General features: G+C 46.7%; 1 protein-coding gene across 6 annotated transcripts in view; it reads left to right on the top strand.

Annotated features, from left to right (window-relative positions):
* CDH23 (cadherin related 23) overlaps positions 1–20,484 on the top strand; it is a 213,802-nt gene that overhangs the window by 12,274 nt on the left and 181,044 nt on the right. For all 6 annotated transcript variants that reach the window (XM_030488583.1, XM_030488582.1, XM_030488590.1 and 3 more), the window contains exon 3: positions 3,195–3,272. In XM_030488583.1, coding sequence (XP_030344443.1) covers positions 3,195–3,272 — 78 coding nt within the window. The remainder of the gene's footprint in view (positions 1–3,194; positions 3,273–20,484) is intronic.

The following is a 20,484-nucleotide window of genomic DNA, read 5'->3' as shown; positions in this document are numbered from 1 at the left end:
GCAGCCTGATTAAGCAGTTGAGGGATGACATTAGCTGTGACTGACAAGTGCAGTCAATCTCCCCCGGGTGTCGTATTGGATCAAGTATAGCCTCACTAGTTAACTGCCCTGCCACTCCTCTGGAAGGGGAAATATAAATAAAGAAGACAACCCAATAAGTCCTTTGCCCCAGTCTGAGCCTCCTAAAATTTGCCCCCACCTCACCCTCCCAGGGGCACTGCTTATGTGACTGGTCCAGTACATCCCATTGGAGTACACTGGGATGGTGGGTTTTGCTTGCCTGGCTGGGGACTTGCTCCTTCATCTCTCCTGTGTAGCTGGTCACAGCACTCATACCTGGTGTGTGCATGGCCCTGCTCTGGGTGCCTAGCTGGACACAGTGGGTAGGTGATAGCAAGCTGCAAAGCCTTAGGGAGGCAGTGCAGGGAAATGGGGATTTGGAAGCTTGCAGATCAGCAGTGTATCCTAAATCCTGCCCTGCCCAGGGCTTGGTTGTCATCTCCCTGAGGAGTGCCTGCCCTTGATAAGCAAGTGCTGGCACAATGCTTGAGCCTGGAATTGGGAGAAATGTGTGGACACACTGCCGTATGCTTTTGGGACTGCAGGTGATGGAACTCCTCTTCCCAGACAGCTTGCAAAGCTCCTGGAGAAGCAATTAGCTAGGGTAAATGCAGCAGTGCAGGCTAAATGGGCTTGGTGTGTTTGGAAGAGGGTTTAGCTCTGGCATGACAGTGGAGTCTGCCCGCTTCTACCCAGCTACTGCAGTCACTGGAGATGAGCAAAGACCTTCATCATTTCTTGGTTAGGAGGGACTGAGGGATGCTAACCAGAAGAATGGGTCCATGATTACCATGCTGTTGGATCAGCAGTGGTCAAGGTGCGAGTACTGACTCTGAAGGGCAAAGTGGGAGCAGGTTTTACAGGAATAATGTGGAAAAAAGTCACCCAGCACATTGTAACAACATTGATCATGATCCTTTGGAGCCTGTTGGTAGCATCCGAAGGAGGAATAAAGTGTATGGTGGAAATGATGGGTTTAAGAGGATGATTTCCATTTGTCATAGCTTGTATCTTTTGACCTACATTTTTGTATCATTCAGATGCTTTCTCTCCATCCCCTCCCATCGTGCACTGCCCTTCTGAATGCTGACAGTCTGGTAGTATGGTGACAGCCTTGCTCTTTATCCTGAGATTTGCAGCCCAAAGCAGAGTTTTGCCTCTAGACCCTTGTTCAGCTTTCCCCAGCTCTCAGGTGCCAGTTGCGTTCCTCTCTTAACACATAGCTTCTCTGTGCTCGCAGACTGGTAGTTTGAATGCCTCCCAGCACCTGATGCAGCTGCTGGATTTGGAAGATACAACTTATTTTTACTATACTGTTGACACTAACAAATGTATTTTGAAATAGAGGGGTTTGCAGAAGTGAGTTCCCTGCAGTAAGGCTGCTTGGTATGTTTTAGCCTCATCTGCCCCCTTCAAAGCCTGCTGGCCCTGGCACGGCAGTCAGCTACGAGTGTGCCTCAAAGCCTCCAGAGATGCCATTAGCTCTAAATAACCCATTTTGTTGGGGTCCTTCTCATTTTCTTTCCAGCTACTTAACTCCAGAGGCTGAGATTTAAATGTGCCTTTGCAAGAGCACTGCCTCTAGTGCTTTCCCACTTCTCAAGGTGTTTAACAGACCTGGTGCCTTGAGAAAGAGGGCAGTTATGAAAATACCCATCTTACTACGGAGGGAGCCTGGGAGGAGCCCAGGCTGCACCCCCATTCTGTGCCCATGTTCCCCCCAAGGGTGTTTCCTTGGGTTTTTGAGGAGCAGATTTGTGTTGGAGCACAGGTGGGACCTATGCTCAAAAGGTCTCAGAAGCATGTCCCTCTGTTGAGAGCTTGGGCAGGCAAAAAGGATTCTGAAACTTGGTCTAATTCTTGCTTCTTAAGGTGAGATTCTGAAGAGCAGGGCATGAGGGTGGTGGCAAACTGTAGTGTCATCAACGGGGAAACCTAGACACCTGATCTCATCTGGGGTTTGCTATGCCTTTGCCTGAAGCGATGTCTGCTGTTGTGGCACAGCTGGGGTAAGGATGGAGGTGTTGCTCTGTAATGGCTGTGTTGACAAGAGCCTGGCTGGATTTGCTACTGCTGTGGTGGGGGTTTGTGAGGGGGTGTCACCCTGCCACTTTGCTGGCAATTTTTTTTTATACTTGCATAATTTTGGGTTTTGGATCCGCTCACATCAAAGGCAGTTACGAGGGGTCACAGCAGGGAAGTGCTGCCCCATTGCTTCCAGACAGTCTCCTTGCGAGGGGCTGTGCTTGGGACCCCAGTCCTCCCTCTCCCCCTCCTGGGACTCCCCATCAATGGGCATCAACTATTTTGGCCAGACCAGTTCAAAACTCTGCTTCCCCATGCACAGGCCTGGTTTTGATGCCTGGCAACTGAACCGTATTTCTTAAAGCCTGCAGGCTTGGCCAGCTCCGACTGTGTACCAAGGAAAACCCATTCTTCAGACACAGCCTGCTCAACACCAAACCTTTTTGGAAAATCGTTGTGTATCTCTCCCACCACTCTTTTTCCTCCATCCCTCAAATGGTAAATCTTTCCTGGTTGATTTTTTTCCCCAGTTCAGGCTGCAGTTGTCATTCTCCTATGTGCTCTGCACTTAACTCTGTTACCTAATGAGGCTTAGGTGGAGGGTGCTGCGGTCCAGGGGCAGGCTCATGGGTTTCCAGCTCTGTGAAAGAGGAAGTAGAAAGAAGTGAGCCTGGTTATTAAAGGTGAAAGGAGGTAATTAGAGGGAAAGGTGATTGGGTGATGAGAGGCACACTGGGTTATGCAGGGATGGCTGACAAGGCGAAAGGCTCTCAACCGTGGGAATGAAGCAAAGGTATTAATCATGCGCTAAAACAATAATTGATGTTCCTGGTCCCTGAGCTGTTGGCTTCCCCCTTCCCCTCTGCTTCCACCCTGCAAAAGAAATACTAAAAAACCAAAGGCTCGCAGAGGGAAGCGGCTCCCCAGCTAGCTTCTACAGGGGACCACATGATACTTTCTGTCCTGGTAGCTCCCATCTCAGGGTTACTCCTCAACATCATGATGCCAAGCGGCATGTATATCTTCCTGTGCCCTGAGCCTCTCCCAGCCATGCTGACCCGTGCATGACATGCCAAGAAAATAATGCCTTGCTTTTGTCCTCTTCCCAGGTTGGGGCAATCGGCTGCCATACTTCATAAACTACTTCTTTGACACCTACCTGCTGATCAACGAGGATACACCCGTGGGTAAGTGGGGTGTGCTCATGGGTATGGGGGTCTGCTGCTGCCAACCCTCTGATGGAAGAGCTTTAAAGAAATGCTTTTCTTTTGATTGACAGATGTACATTACTTTATTTAGCTAGGGATCGGTTTTTAGCAAATGCAGAAATCGACCCGGTCATTCTCGGCTTCTTTCCAGGCTCTCAGTCCATTAAACTTGCGGTCTTCAATCAGGGCGTGACTGGCTTTTAATGTGGGAGGAATCGATTGGGAGCAGAGGGTGGCTGGAATGGAGGCTATGGTGGCCCTTTCTCACATCTATGTCCCCTTCAACTATGCAGCCTGAACAGCAACCTCTTTAAAAAAGAGGTCTTGTCTTACCTAAGTTATCATTGGAACTTTCAAGGGTTGGAAACCTCCGAAGAGGTTTCCTCTAGTGATTGCTCAGTTCAACCAGAGCTTCCAGCTGTCTCTTCAGGGACCCCTCAGTTGCACCTTTTGCAGCCTACACTGTCTGAGCAAGTAGGCAGGATGTGGAGTCTTGCTAGTGAGTTTCAGATATATGGTGTGGAAGCTTCTGGGTGGTAGGTGAGCTCTGCGCAAAGATGCTTGCCCAGGAGAAGGCTTGCTGGAGCTGCAGCAGTCTGCCTGGGGAATTTGGTATTCCAGTGATGTTCAGGTTTATTTGCAATGTGCAAGAACACTGAACACTGCTGCTTGGGTGCCTTTACTCGCAGCAGAAGGCAAGCTGCAAACAACGTAAGGAAAGGAAGGACCTGACTTCACCGTAATTTTTTTCTAATTCCATCCTCCCCATGGCTTCCATCCATGTTATTTTTTCATGGTCTTTCAAAGCCCACCCCTTCCTTACAGGTTACTTCACACCTGGTTTCTTTGCTTTGTTCTCAGTATGTCCCCTGCACCTTAATTGCCAGTGTCCCTGCAAACACACTTAGTGCTGGATGTGTCCTGGACAAGTCCCAGGGAAGAAAGCAGCTGTGCAAGAGCAGGAGTGAGAGCTGGCTGGAAGCAGCTTAATGGAAATGTTTCCTTACCGAGTACGTGGTTCTTGAAGTACTTGAGCTTGAAATACCTTATGGGAATTGGACTGAACTCCTATTTTGACAGAAAATGGGGGAAGATTTCTGACAGTCTGCTTTCCAGTGAGATATTGTGCGAGTAAAATTGTTCTTGGAATTACTTTGGGAGTTGAATTTTATTTTTTTAAACTTTGTATTACACTGTACAGAAATGAAATTCACTCTTAAGAATATTGGCACCCTGGGATTTTGTTTCCAAATGCGCCAGAGGGAAATGTCAGCCTTGAAAATGTCGGAAAACAGTGTTACTGTGTTTTCTGCTGTTGGTAGATGCCTTCTGAGTTAGGCTTATTAATTAAAAAAAAAAATTATCTGGGAACACCTTTCTTATATTCTGGCTGGGGTGTAAGTAGCAGAACAATATGTGGTGCCTCTTTCCTAGGGGAAAACAACCCTAGCATCTCCTTTTTGGAGGTCTGTTAAAAGTGCCCAGCACCATGGCATTGAGTGAACACCCCTGTGCAGCCCTGTCCTCCCCTCACTAAGGCATCCCTGGGGGGGCAGCCTCACCTAGCACCAAACCCAGCAGTCCCTGCTTGCTGCTTGCCATGCTGACAGGGATCTTAAGCAACAATTAAGAGATCATTCCCCCTCTAATCACTTACAAGAGTAAATTAGTCTTGTCAGGAGCCATTAAGACAGAGAGCTCGGAATTCATTAGTAGAGATTGGGCCAAGGGAGCTGCTGGCGCTGCCGCTGGTCCAGGCTGATTAATTTCTCCCAAAACATCATCAATGCCCATCTGTTTCATTTAGGTCTGGGGAGAGCAATTTTCAGGTGGACTGACCCTCTAGTCAGTTATTTCACCCAGAAGTAATGGAAACACACACACACACGTGCACACACACAAAGGGAATAGGAGATGTGAGCTTGAGGAAGGCAGAAGCAATTGAAGGGGCCCTGAAAGAAATTGCAGGAAGGGGGAGATGCTTGGAGAAGAGGAGGAGGGGTAATGACTGGTTGGGCTGTGGTGGCATGGGAGAGATGGGGAACCTGGAGAGCCCATATCGGCTGCCAGTAGCCAGCTCACTGTGTGTTTTACTCCAAAAGCTGGAGTACTGGCTGGTTAACAGCCCTTATAAGAAGAGTTTGCAGGAGAAGGTCTGTCTGTCTTTGTTGTGCTGCTCACTGCCTTTAGCAAAATCATTCCAAGGGCCATTTCATTTAATCCCAAACCTTTGAGGGCTGTGGGTAAGGGAGAGTGACATGGATATTGATACCAGGCAAGTTGCTTGAGGTCTCTGGCAAACTGCTCACTGGTGTGCTGGGGAGGTGGCATTGCTGCAGGTGGGGATGTGCAGGCAGTGCTCTGGGTTTCTCTTGATTGGGGTTCCCTGTGCTGCAAAAGGAATGTCTTTTTACCATAATGTAATGACTGGAGTCTAATTGCCCAGCAAATGGATTTGCTGTTTGCAGGACATGAATGGGAAAATGAAGATGATCCATCATGTCGGATTTGTAACTAGCCTGATAACCACCTAGCTTGGATTCACCCAGTTTCTCTGAAAGTTTTCATGCCTCAACACCTTACAAAATGCATGACAAAAGAGGGCATTTAGACGAGTGCAATTCTACTTTCCCTTCATCCTAGTGATAAGTTGTAGCATCACTGGAATAATGTTGTCTTAAAAGAGTGGGAAACACTCATTGCGCTAGAGCTGATAACATGCACTTGGCTTTGCTATTGCATGTCAGGGGCATAGTTACCTGTGTGGGCTGGGGACAATGCATCCATCCTAACCATCAGATCTTGGTCCTGCATGCCCTGCTTAACGCTACAAGAGGGGATTAAATTTGGAAGGGAAACCCACCAGGATGTAGTTGCAAGTCTTGACCACCCCCTGGGCAACGTGAGTGTGAGAAGATGCTGGTGAAACTGGGAAAGGTGCCTGGGAGGCACCTAGCAGGTGGCGAGGCTGGGCTTTCCAGGGGCTTCTTCCAAGTCTGCCTGCTATTTGATTCCTCTAGTTATTTCTGGGCAGGAGAGCATGCAGCTGAGCTGCTCAGCTCTCTGCCTCACCAGCTTGCTATGATGCTCTCCTGTGAGCATCACCAGGATGCCTCCAGTGCCTCGTGGGATTCTCAGCCCTGGGTCTCCCCAAAGTTGACTGCCTCAGCATCTTCTCCTGCTTGTTAACCCATGCCAATGTAGGGCTAAGGAGAACCTCTAGCTCAGCAAGTCCTGCGGTCAAGGCTGTTGATGCTGGTGCTGATGCTGGCTCAGCACTTGGAGTGTGGCTGGGTGCAGGGGTTTTGGGCTTACAGGCCTTGTGTGCTCCCTGACTCACCAGCTCAGTGCCACCATGATGTGGAGGGATGGGTGGTCAGGGGGATGCTGAGCTCGGTGCCTGCAAGGAGGTGGGGACATGCACACGACAGGGGGCAGAGGGTAGGTTGAAATCATAAGAGCGTGTGTGCAATGTATAGGGCTGTGTTTTCTGCTGAAAGCTGCCTTTCTCTTCAGCTCTATGCCTCTCCCAGGAGGAATGGGCTGTGCTCTCCATTCTTTGGGTTCACTGTGCTCAGAAAGCAATGTGGATGACTGACAGGGAATTTTACGGTTTTCTTCTGCCCCCTTTTGTTATATGTAGCTTTTGCTGAGCTGGTAAATACACCATAAGTAGCTCGTGCTTTGGGAACAGGGGGCGGCAAGGGAGCATGCCTTTGTGAGCTTACAAAAAAGCCTGTTTGGGGACTTGCAGATGATGACTTCCAAATGCTGATGCGGGAATTTTGGTTAAATACAGTAGAAGAGAGGATGATTGCTGGAGACTCCCAAATCTCTTGGTGGCGTTGACAGAGTCACAAATTCTGCCAGAGTGTGCGCACATGGAAACAGTCTTGCTTGGGCACTTGGCTGTGCTGTTGGATGTTTGAAGATTGCCGTCTGGCTCTTGGTATTGAATTGGAGAGCTTTGCTCTCTGACAAATTTCTGATGGTGTGGTTTGACTTTCTGCAGTGGGGAACTTGGATTACACTTTCCCAGGGCAAGCTGGAGCCCTTCCAAAGCAGGCTACATTAAGCAGACCACCTCCTCCACTTGTAGAAGGTGACAGAAAGAATTTGAGAGGAAAGCTGATTTCCCCCCGTGCCCCTCCACCAGGGAAACCTACACCAGCCAATGGGCTTTGAAACATATGGATATGTCTCCAGCAAGTTCTGAGGGGCAGAGCTGAACCTTGCCCTTTGGGACCTATGTCACCAAAATGAGCTGTAGTGGACATTTCCCATGGAGTTGTGGCTCTTACTGTCCCCCCAAGTTGTTGCAGCCTAAGAGGGGCCTGGGACAGTGGAGTACTGCTGCAGTGTAGGTGTACTTTGGCTGGTGGTAATTAATTAGGTTGGTGTGTGTCACCTTTTGCTTTTCAGGGCCTTCTGGGACGGAATATTACTTCACAAGAAGACTGGAAGAGGAGCTTGGTATTTAGCAGGCAGTGGCAGGGTGCTTGCTAGTAACTGCACGTGGATCTGAGGCAGCATGCCCCTCTGATATTTGTGGGTGACTTGACTTGATTTTGCATCCTAGGCGATAAGAAAGCTAGAAGGCTTTTCTTCTCTAGGCAGGGAAGGCTGCCATCTTCTGCATGCTGTATCTGTAGTTTCCAAAGCAATCATCTCTTCCACCACAGCCTTTCACTGCAGTGCTCTGGTCGTGGGCAGCCAGATGCGTTGGCACCCGGGTAAGGTCCCTGGGGGTGCAGGGCCATTCAAGCTGTTGCTGAAGATATGGTTATCTGTGTGTGATTAAGCACGGGCTGTCTCAGCTAAACCCTGCCTGCTCGTTTGATTCCACAGCTGTAGGCATCTGCTGGCCACTGCTGTGGCTGAGCTCCTTTGGGGTGGCACTTACCTAATGTATCACTGGAAGGAATAAAATAGTGCTGGCTCTCTGATCTCTGCATACTTCTGGACTGATAAAACTGTTTCAGAGCTATCTGGGCCAGATATCCAAGCATGAGGCTTGTGGGCCATCTGCTGGGGACAATTTTGAAGGGGGGACTGTGGGCATCAGAGCACAGTGCAGCAACAGGACCCTTTTCCTTTCGGTGTCTGCTGGCCTCTCCCCTCACTTGCAGGGGCGTACAACTATTGCTGGGGAGGGGAGGCTGCTCTAGCATATGCTGTTTTGTCCCTCTTGCTTAAATACTAAAGCTAAAAAGAGAAAAGTAATTTAATCTCTGTGCATGTGCACCACGGGGTTAAAAGTCACAGTGGCAAGACCAGAAAGCACTGCGGGCTGTTAACGAGGTGCTAATTGGGTGCCAAGGAGGTGTGGCCCGGAAGAGCACTGAGGATGGCTTTAAAGCTTGAGGTTAACTCCTTAAAAGCAGCAAGGTAGCACAGGATGCACTGGGACGCCGAACTAGTGCAAGAGCCTTTGTGAATGATACAAGGTAGACTGGCTTGTTGGAAGATGTTTTTGGGAAATGTGGTTCTAATAGTAGAGTGGATGGAGAGCTTGGGAAAGCCTACCTGTTTGTAAGAAATATCTGTTAAAGAGTATGGGAACTTCCTGCCTGCAGCTGAATACTTGGCTGAATTTGTGGGGAATAGCCTCTGTTTGGTCTAATTGAAGGTACCACCTACCTTCCCTTTAGAGACGCTCCATCCAAGGTTGCTGTGCTTCACCAGCTCCAGCCATGCGTTACTGCCCTCCCTGCAGCCAGGGTGAAGGGAACAACTTATCTTCCCAGGGCCAGAAGTACTTTGCTACCTTTGGTAGGGTCTGGGAAAACATTGCTTTTTCTGCTTTTAAAACTCAACTGGACAGAATTTGATGCCATCAGCAAAAACGCTGTGCTTCCATGGCAGGCGTGCAAAGCCTAGCCATTTTCAATGGCCTTTGCACCGAGCAGCTTTGTGGCTGGTGTTGCAGCAGGTGCGTACTGCCTGTTTTCCATGAGAAGGCTGGAACAAATGTGCCCCTTTGGGCTGATAGTATGAGCATATACATGTCCATCACCTCAGCGGGGTGCGTGTGTGTGTGTGCAGCTAGCAGAATTGATTTGGCCTTTTACAAAAGATAATTTCAGAGGAATATGCTAGTCTCTGACTGTGAGAGAGATTGAGATATTTTTGAATAGGAAACCTGCTTTGCAAGCTTCATTATGGGCATCGCTGAGAGTGGGTGTGAATATTCTCCTTTAGAGACAGAGACTGTAGGAACATCACCTTAGTCTTCTAGTATTAATTGAAAGTACTGTTATCATCCAATGGCTACTTACTGTTTAAAACTGAATTTCCAGGCTTCTTGAGTGCTCTGTAAAGGAGAAGCCTTGTTTCTAAGTGTAGTAACGGCCCTAATGAATAGCAGTGTTTGAGGAGTATTTTAAGAGGATTTCAGCTCTCATAACTCAAGCCCCTTTTCTGTCGTTTGTCATTAGAAGGCCCATTGATGAAATTACTTGTTGAGCTGTAGAAAGTACAGCATCGTTAGTGAAAACTTAAGGCTAGAAAATTAGTTATTCCAAACATCAAGAAACTTAAGGAAAAAAAGTTCTCCCTTACCCAAACCCTTAACCCTGCATCATTAAATTAATCACTTCATCAATCACTTAAATTTCATATCTGCTTTGCTAATAGGCAATAATGTTAATGCTTATGTTTAAGAAGGGAAAGAGAGGGAGAAGGAAGAATGTATATTTGCAGTGTGGACTAATTAACATGTCAGGGTAACCTTGCTTTTGGTTACTGCCTCATCAAACCATTTGGAGGTTTGATCTCACCACCTTTCATGTTTGAGTGTGTGAGCCCTTGTATGGGGGCTGAGCCCTTTCAAAAGAGATGGAGAAAAATGTGCATTTGTGATAATGAGGTCTGGGGTGATTCTTATGTCTGAGATGACTTTAGCATTAAATATCTGTGCAGCACTGTCTGTAGGATCTTTGTGTGCTGGCTTCTTGCTGTGTATTGGGCTGTGCTTAACAGAGTGCTTCCTGTTACTCTGGAGTGTCCAGGCTTGGATGTATGTACCTTCCCAGCTCAGTTAAATTGGACCCTTTTTCTGGCTGGTTAGAAACATCAGCATGGGTGATAAACCTGATATAAAGCAGGGATAACAATGTGAGTCGAGCTTAGTAAAGCAAAAAACACAAGGTGGGGGGAAAAGTATATATGCATGTATATGTGTGTATGTATTCTCAAAGTAGGAGGTTATATATGTATATCTTTGTGGAAGTATTAATATTCTAAGGGAATGTATTACGGGCCAAGAGTATTTCCCTGTACTGTAGGGAAACACTTGCATATTCATGCGCTCATAATTTTTATTTTTGGCATGGAAGGTGAGCTGTGCATTCACTTTGAGTCTATTGGTGGGACCTTTTAGAAAAAAGCTATGGTTGCAAACAGTGATAAACATACTTGTGCATTTTGTCAGATCAGGAACTTGTTATATTTGGGTTGTGTGAGCTTAAAAAAAGGGGGGTGGGAGGAGTACACGCCATTACCTCCTATTTCTATGTTTGCACAAGACATTTTAATTTGGGATGTCTGCAGTCTGGATCTGCTCCACTACTCTGCCTAATTTTGTTGACTGAGGAGCTAAAACAAGAAGAGAGGAGGCAAGGTGATTCCTTTGCATTACACAACAACTTCATGCCACCTTGGAGGAAAGGGATGAAGCATCACATGTCACACTCTGTGCCTCAGCATGCTTTGCCATTTAGCCTGAGGCTGCAGTGAAGTCGCAGGTGCATTGAGTGAAGGGTGCTGGGATTAGATGTTTTTGAGCTGGGCTGGAATCCAGCCGCTTGCACAATTCAAAGTTTATCAATGAAATGCTGCAGAGGCACATATCCAGCTCTCAAGACAGCTGGGTGAAGGGGAAACAACTCAAGGCACTTTGCTGTGCTGCTGGGAAAGGTATCCTGTGGTAGTCTCCATGATTCTTTTTACACAGGTTTCAGACTTCTAACCTTGTGAAAAGAAAAAAAGAACTACAGAAAACCTTATTTAAACGTAGTTGCTGTGGAAGTACTACTTTGTCTTTAAGAAATGAAAAATTTAAACAATTTCCTCACCACCATCAATCTGTGATTGTTGCTTCCTGGTGTAAAAGTAGTCATAAAAAGCCAAAGAAACCCAACCAAAAAAACCAACAACCCAACCTGCGTCAAAATCATCTGAGCAATTAAAATGTGAAAATTTACTTAGGCACCCCTCGTTATGGAAAACCATCACATTGCTATCTGAAAATAACCAGGTAGAAGAGAGCTGTTCTGGAAATGTGTGTATGTGCCATGGGGCTGAGACTGTGGAATAAAACTCCCACTGTCGGGAAGCATCTATGCAGAAAACTGCTGTTATCCTGGTGAGCACTCCCTGTTTGGGGTCAGGGTGTTGGCAGGCAACGCACTGCCCTGGCTGTGTTGATTGTGTGGGTGGCAGGGCTGCCTCTTGGGAAGCTTGTTTTATCACAGTTTCTGCAATTTCGGAGCCTGCAGGACACACAGGGTGGTCACCTCCATGTTGTCGCATGAATCCATCCCCTCCCCATCTCCTGGCTTTTAAACCGATTTATTGTTGGTATGTGCTAATGTACCTTTCTGCCTTTGAATGGCTTAATGTGCTTGATTGGCAGGGGGAGTTAATAAATTGGTTCCTCCTGTCAAACTGCTCCCCTACATTGATGGCTTTTGAATTAACTGTAACCACTTGGGGGAAAAAAAAGCTGGAGACAGCGTTGTTGGACAACTCAATGAAAACATCTGTTCAATTTGCAGCGGTGGTCAGAAGAGTGAATAAGCTCTGCGCGGTCCCTCTCTTAAAGATTTATTAATATTGCTCTTTACACAAGGGGGAAAGATTTCAAACACTTGACATTTAATGGTTAGTATCTCAATTTTATTCCATTCATCTGCATGGGTTTGTCAAATGCCTGCTCTGTTGAGGCTCTAGTATTGTATTGCGTAGGCTGTCTTTTTGCGTGTGTGCAATTAGGAGGGCCATTCGGTACCTGAACATGGAGGAACCTTTTTCTTTCTTCTTTCTAATTGATTAAGTCTGAGGCGAGAGATCATATTATGGAACGTAATACCTTTTCATGAACAGTGATGTGGCTTTGTTTCTTGCTCCACTGTTCAGTTTCAAGCAGTTAATTTGAAAACAGGAGGAGAAAAAGACTTTTAAAATGTAGAAAGTCCAAGGGAGGCTAACAATTCAGGATGTGGGGAGAAGTGAGGAGCATTCTCACAGGCAGAGATTAATGGTTGTTACTAATGATTTTGGGAAATAGAGGGGAAGAAATAGATATGGCAAGAAGACCATAAAATAAGTGACGGCGCTGCAGAAAACCTTGATTCTTGAAATGCACCTTTTCCCATATGACAGCCGCATCAAATTAAACACATCCTACTGGATAAAACAATATTTCTGTACAAAAAGAGCACTGATGTAAAACCCAGTGTAGTGGGACAGTAAGGCAAGTAAGTGAAGGGATCACGTAGAAAGCAGCATCCTGTGTGTGCATCTCTTTCCACCATCCCTGAAGCAGCTTTCCGAGCAGCATAAAGGAAAGAGGGTGGAAAAAGTCTCCTTGGCTTCTGCAAGTTGTTCTTTGTCTTGGAGAATTTGTTGCAGTCCTGGGAAATCTGTCTGCAGTCCCGTCAGGTATGGAGCTGGGAGTGACAGCTTGCAGAAAGCACATTAGCCAGAAACCATTACCCATGTACTTCGGTAGTGTAGGGGAAATAGTCATAAATTAAGGCTCTGTACTGGAGAGGGCAAGGGGAAAAAAAAAAAAAAAACCAACAAACTCCCAAGCTGATATAATCATGCTGCAACAGGATGCTCTCACAGAAACCATAAAAATTGGCAGGATGCTCTGAGTTTTTGCAACGCTGACAACAGGGACATAGGAAGGCGAGCCCAACGAGGGCTGGGGCGCTTCGCAGCCATTTTCTGGCAGATGGCAGGTACAAAAGTGTCTCCTAGGAGGCAGGGGAGCTGTTGCCTCCTTGGATTTTAAACCACGAGCTTGGGTTTTGCATTCCGATTTGTAAGTTGGAGGTGTGTTTTTTCTTTTACTTGACACACTTGTTTCACACCTCAAGGAAGAAGACACAACATATTCTGGTCCTGTTGCAGAGCAAGCTTGCAAGGTGCAGACAGGGAACATTTTAAGTACAATTTGCTGATTTGCCTTGTTTTTGTTGTTGTTAGAAAAATCTGGCTTCTTTCAATTTCACCCAAAAGCATGCCACTGGGGAGTTGTTGGACTGAGTCATTAGCTGGCTGCATGATTGATTTCATGTCTCCATTTCCAGCTTTGCCATTTGCTTTATTGTAGCCCTTTGTGCAGGATCTCTGGTTCTCAGGGAACCCCCTGTACATTGCTTTGGGATCCTGTTGGGGAGGGGAAAGGGGGTTCTGTCTCTTGCCTTGCTTCTGCTATGTCTCACCCCCAGCCCACAGCACAGTCTCCTGTGTTATGCAGTGGAAAAGGAAACCCTGTGAGGGGCTTGTATGGGACATGTGCAGCAGAGTCTTCATTGCAGTTAATATATCTGGAGAACAATTTTCTTGCTTTTAAGACAGCCTTTGATTATATTTTTAACCTCCTCCTTTACAGCTACATTTAAAATACTGGCTCCCTACCCAAGAATGAAAAACCATGGTAGTAGCAGGTATGTGGTGCTAAATACAGAAACCTGGTCTACCTTGCCAGACTGCTGAGCTGGAAAGGCGTATGGGAGCTGTATGTTTTGCAGGCTATGCTGAGGTGGGGAAGGCTAGCTTGGCCTGCAGTGTAAATAGCAATCAGCATCTCAATGCTTTTGCTGGACTTTCTCCATAAAATGCTACAAAAGTCCCTGGCTCGAGGAGGACAGGGGCATTTTGTATCAGATGATGTTTCCTTAGGCATTGTGTCAGCAGCCTGTCTTGGAATTTGCATCCCTTGGACAGTACCAGGGCAATGATTGGGCTGACAGGCCAGAGATGTCTTCAGTAAGGACATCTGGAGCGGGTTTCTTACTCCAGAACTTTTCTCCCCTTCTCCCACTCCCTAACCCCTCAAAAAATACAACCCACCAAACAAAAACCAAAAAACTTTGCTAGCACAGATTTTCATGCAGCCTCTTTTGAGCAAGAAACATCAGTACTTGGCTGTCCCGGCTGGAAGGTGCCAATAGGGTTGTTTGGGGTGGTGACAAGGGAGCTCACTGGATGAACTGCTTTGCCAGGCATGGTGTTATCCCTGTTATCTGTTAAACCCACCACACTGTAAAAGTGGAAGTGGCCCCAGGTGGTTGGATAATGGCATATTTAATTGTGCTCTGAATGAGATTAACTTCTCATGTGACAGTTTGACATCTTTATTATTATTAATGTGTGAATAATACAGTGCAGCTTTTTTTAATACATAACTTTGGTAGCAAATGTTTTCCTTTTGTTTAGCAGTGTCTGTTACTCTGCTGGTTAGCCACTGTCAGACTCCTAGGCTCCAAAGGCAGGGATCTCTGATGTCAAGGGATGCTGCACCTATTTCTTTCTTTATTAAATGGTAATTGCTATTGCACTGCAGCTATTCTCATTTATTTATGATTTTGAACTGTGAGTAGAGGTGGTGGCAAGCAAGTCCTCCAGTGAGTCTGGAGTTATTCAGGCCAATGGGAGGGGTGATGGGATGGGACACAGGGGCTAGGGACCATCTTTCCCAAAGGCCAGTCAGGAAGAGCAATGTCTGTGGACAGGGAGGATGGCTGGCACTGTTCCAGAGAGTTTTTATGACCCTAAAAACTGGATATAGGTTTGCACCATTTACCGTTGCCTGGCTGAAAGGGAGAACATTATTCAAAACACTGTTGCCTTACAGTGGAAAAGTGCTGGCCATGGGAAACAGCTGCTGCCAGGGAGGGAGCTTGGGGTGCTGCCAGGGATGAGCACAAGTATCAGTGGGGCTGCGGGTGCTCTGGCAGGGGCTGGGGCTATCTCTCTGAGCAGCAGGCAAGGGAGATGTGAAGGGTGGGAGGCAGCTGCAAACTGTCAATTCCACGAGAAGTAGTTTCTGTGATGTAACTTGCTATTAAACAGGATAACAAGGTCAATAATGCCTTTGCCTGGGAGAGCTTCAGCCAACACTTCTATCAAAACCAATATTAATTTTCACTAATTGGGAGCTGCAGCTAATGAATGTCACAGCTAATTTACCTCATCCATAATGAGGAAGAGGAAGGGGTCAGGTGCTCAGGATCAGACCCTGCAAATCTGCCTCCTCTCTCCTCTTCCTTTCTTTCTTGGCTGAGCACGCATTTGTCACCTGGGTGGCTTGCTGTCTGTGGGGACATGGCCATGTGTGTAGTTCCCCGCTGCTTTCATCACAGGGTGATGCTTCGGAGACACAGGGAAGGAGCTGTATGGGGAGATGCACTGTGCAGCAGGTGTTGTCTGGTCCAATCTAAAAGGAATGAGCAGGCAAGTGACTGCTCAGGTGAGGCAGAAAGGACACAGCATCATGGAGTAGCCCAGCTGGCAGCGCTGGGCAGAGCAGGCTGGTGCCAACGGGGAGGTAGGCAGGCGACCTGCTGGCTGTAGGAGAGAGTGCAAGAATGTTTCTGGAGCTCAGCTCAAAGCAGTGAGGGAGAAAAAAGAGCTTGGAAGGATTTGCAAGGGAAATTTTGGGAAAGAAAATGGTGACTGTTGTCCTGAAGAGGAAGCTGCAGTTAAGCATGTTTGCTCTTGGAACTCTAAAATTAATTTCAAAAGCCTTTACTGTACATTTTATCCACGTTCTTTTCCATACCTTTTATCCAGTGACTGCTGTATGCCAGGGCACACAAACTAGCCTGGAAAGCACCCTGTGCGAAATGATGAAGCAGTTTGTTTGTCACCATTAGTAGAGTCTTCTGACTCACTTTAGGGAGTCTCTTTCTCTGATAGAATATTGCTGTGGGTCTTTGATTTTGTGGCAAGCTGGACAAGCATTGCAAAAGACAGGCATGTTGTTGGGATTGAATTCTTTTTACCGGGTAGCTTGTGTGCCTTGCAGGTTGGCTTCCTGCACTGGTCACAGGCAGGAGTATTCCACGATGTTGCCAACAGTACTAACAGAAGGTGAATTTCTGATTTGAGTTACCCCTATTCGTCCTGTAAAGTTGATCTGATGACTTGGGCAAAGGAAGAAAAGGTACACTGTCTGTTTTATCCTTTTAAAATGGCTCAGGTTTTATAGCCTGTACTTTCTAAACAAGCTGGAGACTAAGAATTATCCACAAAGATTATTTTTAAGTTAGAATGAACTGGAGAAATTTGTTCATTGTTAGGATGGCCAAAATTGACTGAATAAATGATTCGTTGGTTTTGTTGTGTTGCCCTGACTATAAACCTTGGGAGCCTTCCTTGTCTTGATCTATTCTGCCAGCAAGGGGATGAGCAACACAGCACCATCAGCCCATCTGATGCGCGCTTTGAGGATAGAAGAGCTGTTGCCTTGCCTGAGGCAGCTTGCCTCATAGACATCTTCCTGTTTTGGGTTTCCAAGGCTTTGAGAAAAAGATTTGGCTTTTAGGCATGCCCTGAGAAACTTGCACGGGAAAGTGATATGCAGAGAAGAGCCTCTCTTAGAAAACATCTCACTGAGAGCATTTTTTGGGGGGCATCTCATGAGGTTCAGGTAGAAGCTGCTTATGGTCTTGGCTCTTGTCTGTATGCAAGGTGGGCTTTGCCTCTGGCAGCCTACCAAGTTGTTTTTGCTGCCAGCCCATATCTAGCTCCCCAGCTAGTCCTGGCTTGGGCCAATTTATTTGATTTGGGCTGTTGGTCTGTGAAATTGCCACCCAGCCCCTGGTAGTTCCTGGTAGGTGTTTTGCCTCTACGTTCTCTAAGGCTTGCTGCACCCGCAAATGGTTTGGCTTCTTGACTTGTTCCTCACCAGATCTTGCTGTGTCTGTTATCAGCTTTGGTGGGGAGAAGAATGTAGCAGCAAAAAGGCTATGAATGATTCCATATCCATGCCCACAACATGCTTAGAAATGATAGAGGTAGTGCTCCTTGTTTCGTCCCAAATGATTTGATCTACAACAGGAACAAGGGCAACTTCTGGGTAAGCAAGTCTCAAAAAATTTCATAGTTTGGAAAACAAACTGTGATCCTGTAGGCTTTCCCATAGCTTTCTTTACTTTCTTCATGAAGACTTTGACACTGCAGTCAAATGCTTTTTTTCAGAACAGGTTAGGAAGGAAGAAGAGTAAGAAATGGAGAGAGCAGGATGTAGCCCATTCCTTGGTGGTGCAGTACTGCTGATGGGACCTGAGCTTCATGACCAGCTACTTGTGCAAAACAAGTCTCCATATAGGTTCCCTATGTGCTTTTACAATCCTTGGTACACATGTGCAACCTGCCCAGAGGCACATGCAGTCCAGTATTTCCTTTGGCCAGAGTAAATCCAGTGGTTGATCAGATCTGAGCTCTGCTTGGGAAGCTGGCCACACAAATGTTTGAAGGGCAGAGAAAACCACCCATTAACATTTTCTTACCTAAATTGTCTGATCCCAGCAGGTCAGCTCTAATCTGAGGAGCAGTAGTTAGTAACATACTCCTCTGCTTCAATCCCAGAGCTTCTTCCTCCCTCCTTCAAACAAATCTCCCACTATCACCAACCCAGCTATCTGCAGCATTGGTAGCAACAGTGACAAAACAGTGTGTACAGTAGATAATGAATGTGGGTAGTTGATCCACTTATTGACCCTGCTTTGAGCAAAAAGATACAGCTCACTAGCATGTTGACAGCACCAGAGGAATATCTGGGAAATCTTGGGAGGGAAACCCATCCTAGAGAGATTATGCAGTGTGACTGTGCTGTCTTTGGATGATAAATACGTGGGGTTTTGTTAATGTGCTGGATGAAGTTGTATTTTCAAGGTTTACCCCGGTTTCTACAGCACCTGTTGGCTGTTGGAGTTGCAGTACCAGTCATGCTACAAAAATAATAGCGTGGTGCTGACAGTGAAATACAAGCAAACAGCAATATCCATGAACTCTTTGATGGTATTTGTATATAGGAAGGTGTAGGCTCATGCATCAAATGTCTTATGGCAATGGATTCCTGATCCTTGAAAAGAAAGGGTTGGAGGGAGTTTGCAAACCTCTCAGCTGTATGAAAGCAAGTGTGACTTGTGCTGCAAGGATTCTGGTTTTTGTGTATGTGTATGTCTACCCAGTACATTGAGGATGTGGGGTTTGGGTGGGGGGTTCTCAAACCAGGGTGTACTTTTGCTCCCTGGTGGGAGGAGGCTGCAGTGGGGCTCTGTTGACATAATTTGCTTTCCCCACCAAGCAGATGGGATCTCTGGGACTACCTGGAAAGCCTGAGGCTGAGCACAATTGCTGGTAGCTGTTCCCCTCCCCTGCTCTCCTATGTGCCCTTTGGTGGGGGCCAAGGTGGTTGAGAAAGTTTCTTTGCATTTATTGCCCAGAAAAACCGACCTTCACACAGAGTAGTTCTTGGGGAACAAGCTTCCCCAACCATGACAGATTTGACTATAAATCTCCAGTATTAATGCCCAGGTTCCCAAGGTCTGTCATCCTGCGTGCCAGTGAGGCACGCGAGTTGCTCAAAAACAGCATACAGACTCATCAGTCATTATGGAGGCATGTCAGAAAGCTGTTGCTGCAGGCAGGGAGGTTGAAGGAAGCCTGTGAGCATGCTTCTGTGGGGGTACGCAGGGCAGATGGGAGAATATCCTCAGCTGGGAGCACACACAAGTATCCCAAAAGCTGAGAAGGCTGGGAGTATGCCATGTGCAAAAGACCACCTTGAAAGAGAAGATATTTTCCACCTGGAAAATATCTGGGGTGAGGAGGCTCAGATCTGGAGCCCTGGAAGTCTCATCACTGTTGAATGGCTTGATCCCTGTGGGATCAAGTTCAGCTGCACAGCAGTCCTGAGTCCCCCAGCTGCCCAGCATAGAGGGTTTCATCTGCCACCTATTCGTGGTGGATGAAACCACAAATTGTCCTCTACCTGTTTCAGTACTTGGTCTTGCTGTTATAGCCCAAATTGCCCTGTGCCCTTTGGGAGCAGGCTGCAGGTCCTGCTTGAAGGCATGCATTTTCCTTTGCTGTACAGATGTGCGCACCCAAACCAGGCTGCCCTTTGCAAGGGTTGCTGCTGGTTCAATGCCATGTTAGTGGTGAATAATGCCAACATCCATCCAGCTGCCACCCACTGCAGAATGACTGTTGCAAGTGGTGATGTTATTTTATTTGCTTTTTTATTTTTTATTTTTTCTGTGGCTATCTTCATGGATAACTCTGAAAGAAGAAAAGAGTATCTTAGTGCATTTTTTTTTGCCCTTTATGGGAAGAGTCAGACTGGTTTTTAAATAGACTCAGCATGAGTATCCTTTATTGGTATAGGTATTAAGTTAGTTATGAATTTCTTGCACTTTGGGTCCTAGGAAAATCCTTCTCTTATTCCTTTTGCATTCACTCGTGGTTAATAAAGCTTATTAGCACACTTTAATAATGACAGATATAATCTCAGCTGAAATTTGAGGAAATTTTGGGAGCTACCAGGGCCAGGGTATTCTCTCCATCCTGTCAAGGACAACGCCTAGAATGAAGGACAACCAAAAGAGAAGAAGAATGGCTGTCCTTTAATGGGAAGGAGGAAAAGTGGTGCATTTCTTGCTGGTGACAAGAAAGTGCTTGTTCCCCATAAAAAAGCACTGTATGTGAGTGTCTGTGACATGGTTGGGTTGGTGGAGTTTGGGTTTTTATTTGAGGTTTTTAGCTGCACCTCATGCTGTGGAGATTGCCAGCGCCTGCCAGCTACTCATCCTTTCAGGTTTGATGCGCTAAGCCTTACAACCCCATGAAGTCTTTTTGTAGAGCCAAGGGGCCAAATGGCTGGCCATGGACTCACAGTCTCAAATCATAATTCCAGGTGGAGGGAGTAGAATGGTTTTCTTCATACAAGAAATAGTTAAATAGCACAGGAAAAGTTCACCTCCAGCAAATGGACTTCCACGGTTAAAACCCTTAGCACTGAGCTCCCCTGTCCATGCTTCCATTTTATTCTGGGGAAGAGGCGACACAGTGTTTAGACCCAGCTTTTCCTCATGTGGATGTATCGCTCAGGAGTAGGTATAGCTTCCAGACTGGGTCCTCGGCCCCTCTAGCACATGTTTGTGATGCA

Source organism: Strigops habroptila, chromosome 5 (assembly GCF_004027225.2).
Source record: "Strigops habroptila isolate Jane chromosome 5, bStrHab1.2.pri, whole genome shotgun sequence".
Classification (NCBI taxonomy): Eukaryota; Metazoa; Chordata; class Aves; order Psittaciformes; family Psittacidae; genus Strigops; species Strigops habroptila.
This window is presented reverse-complemented; position numbering and strand designations above follow the sequence as displayed.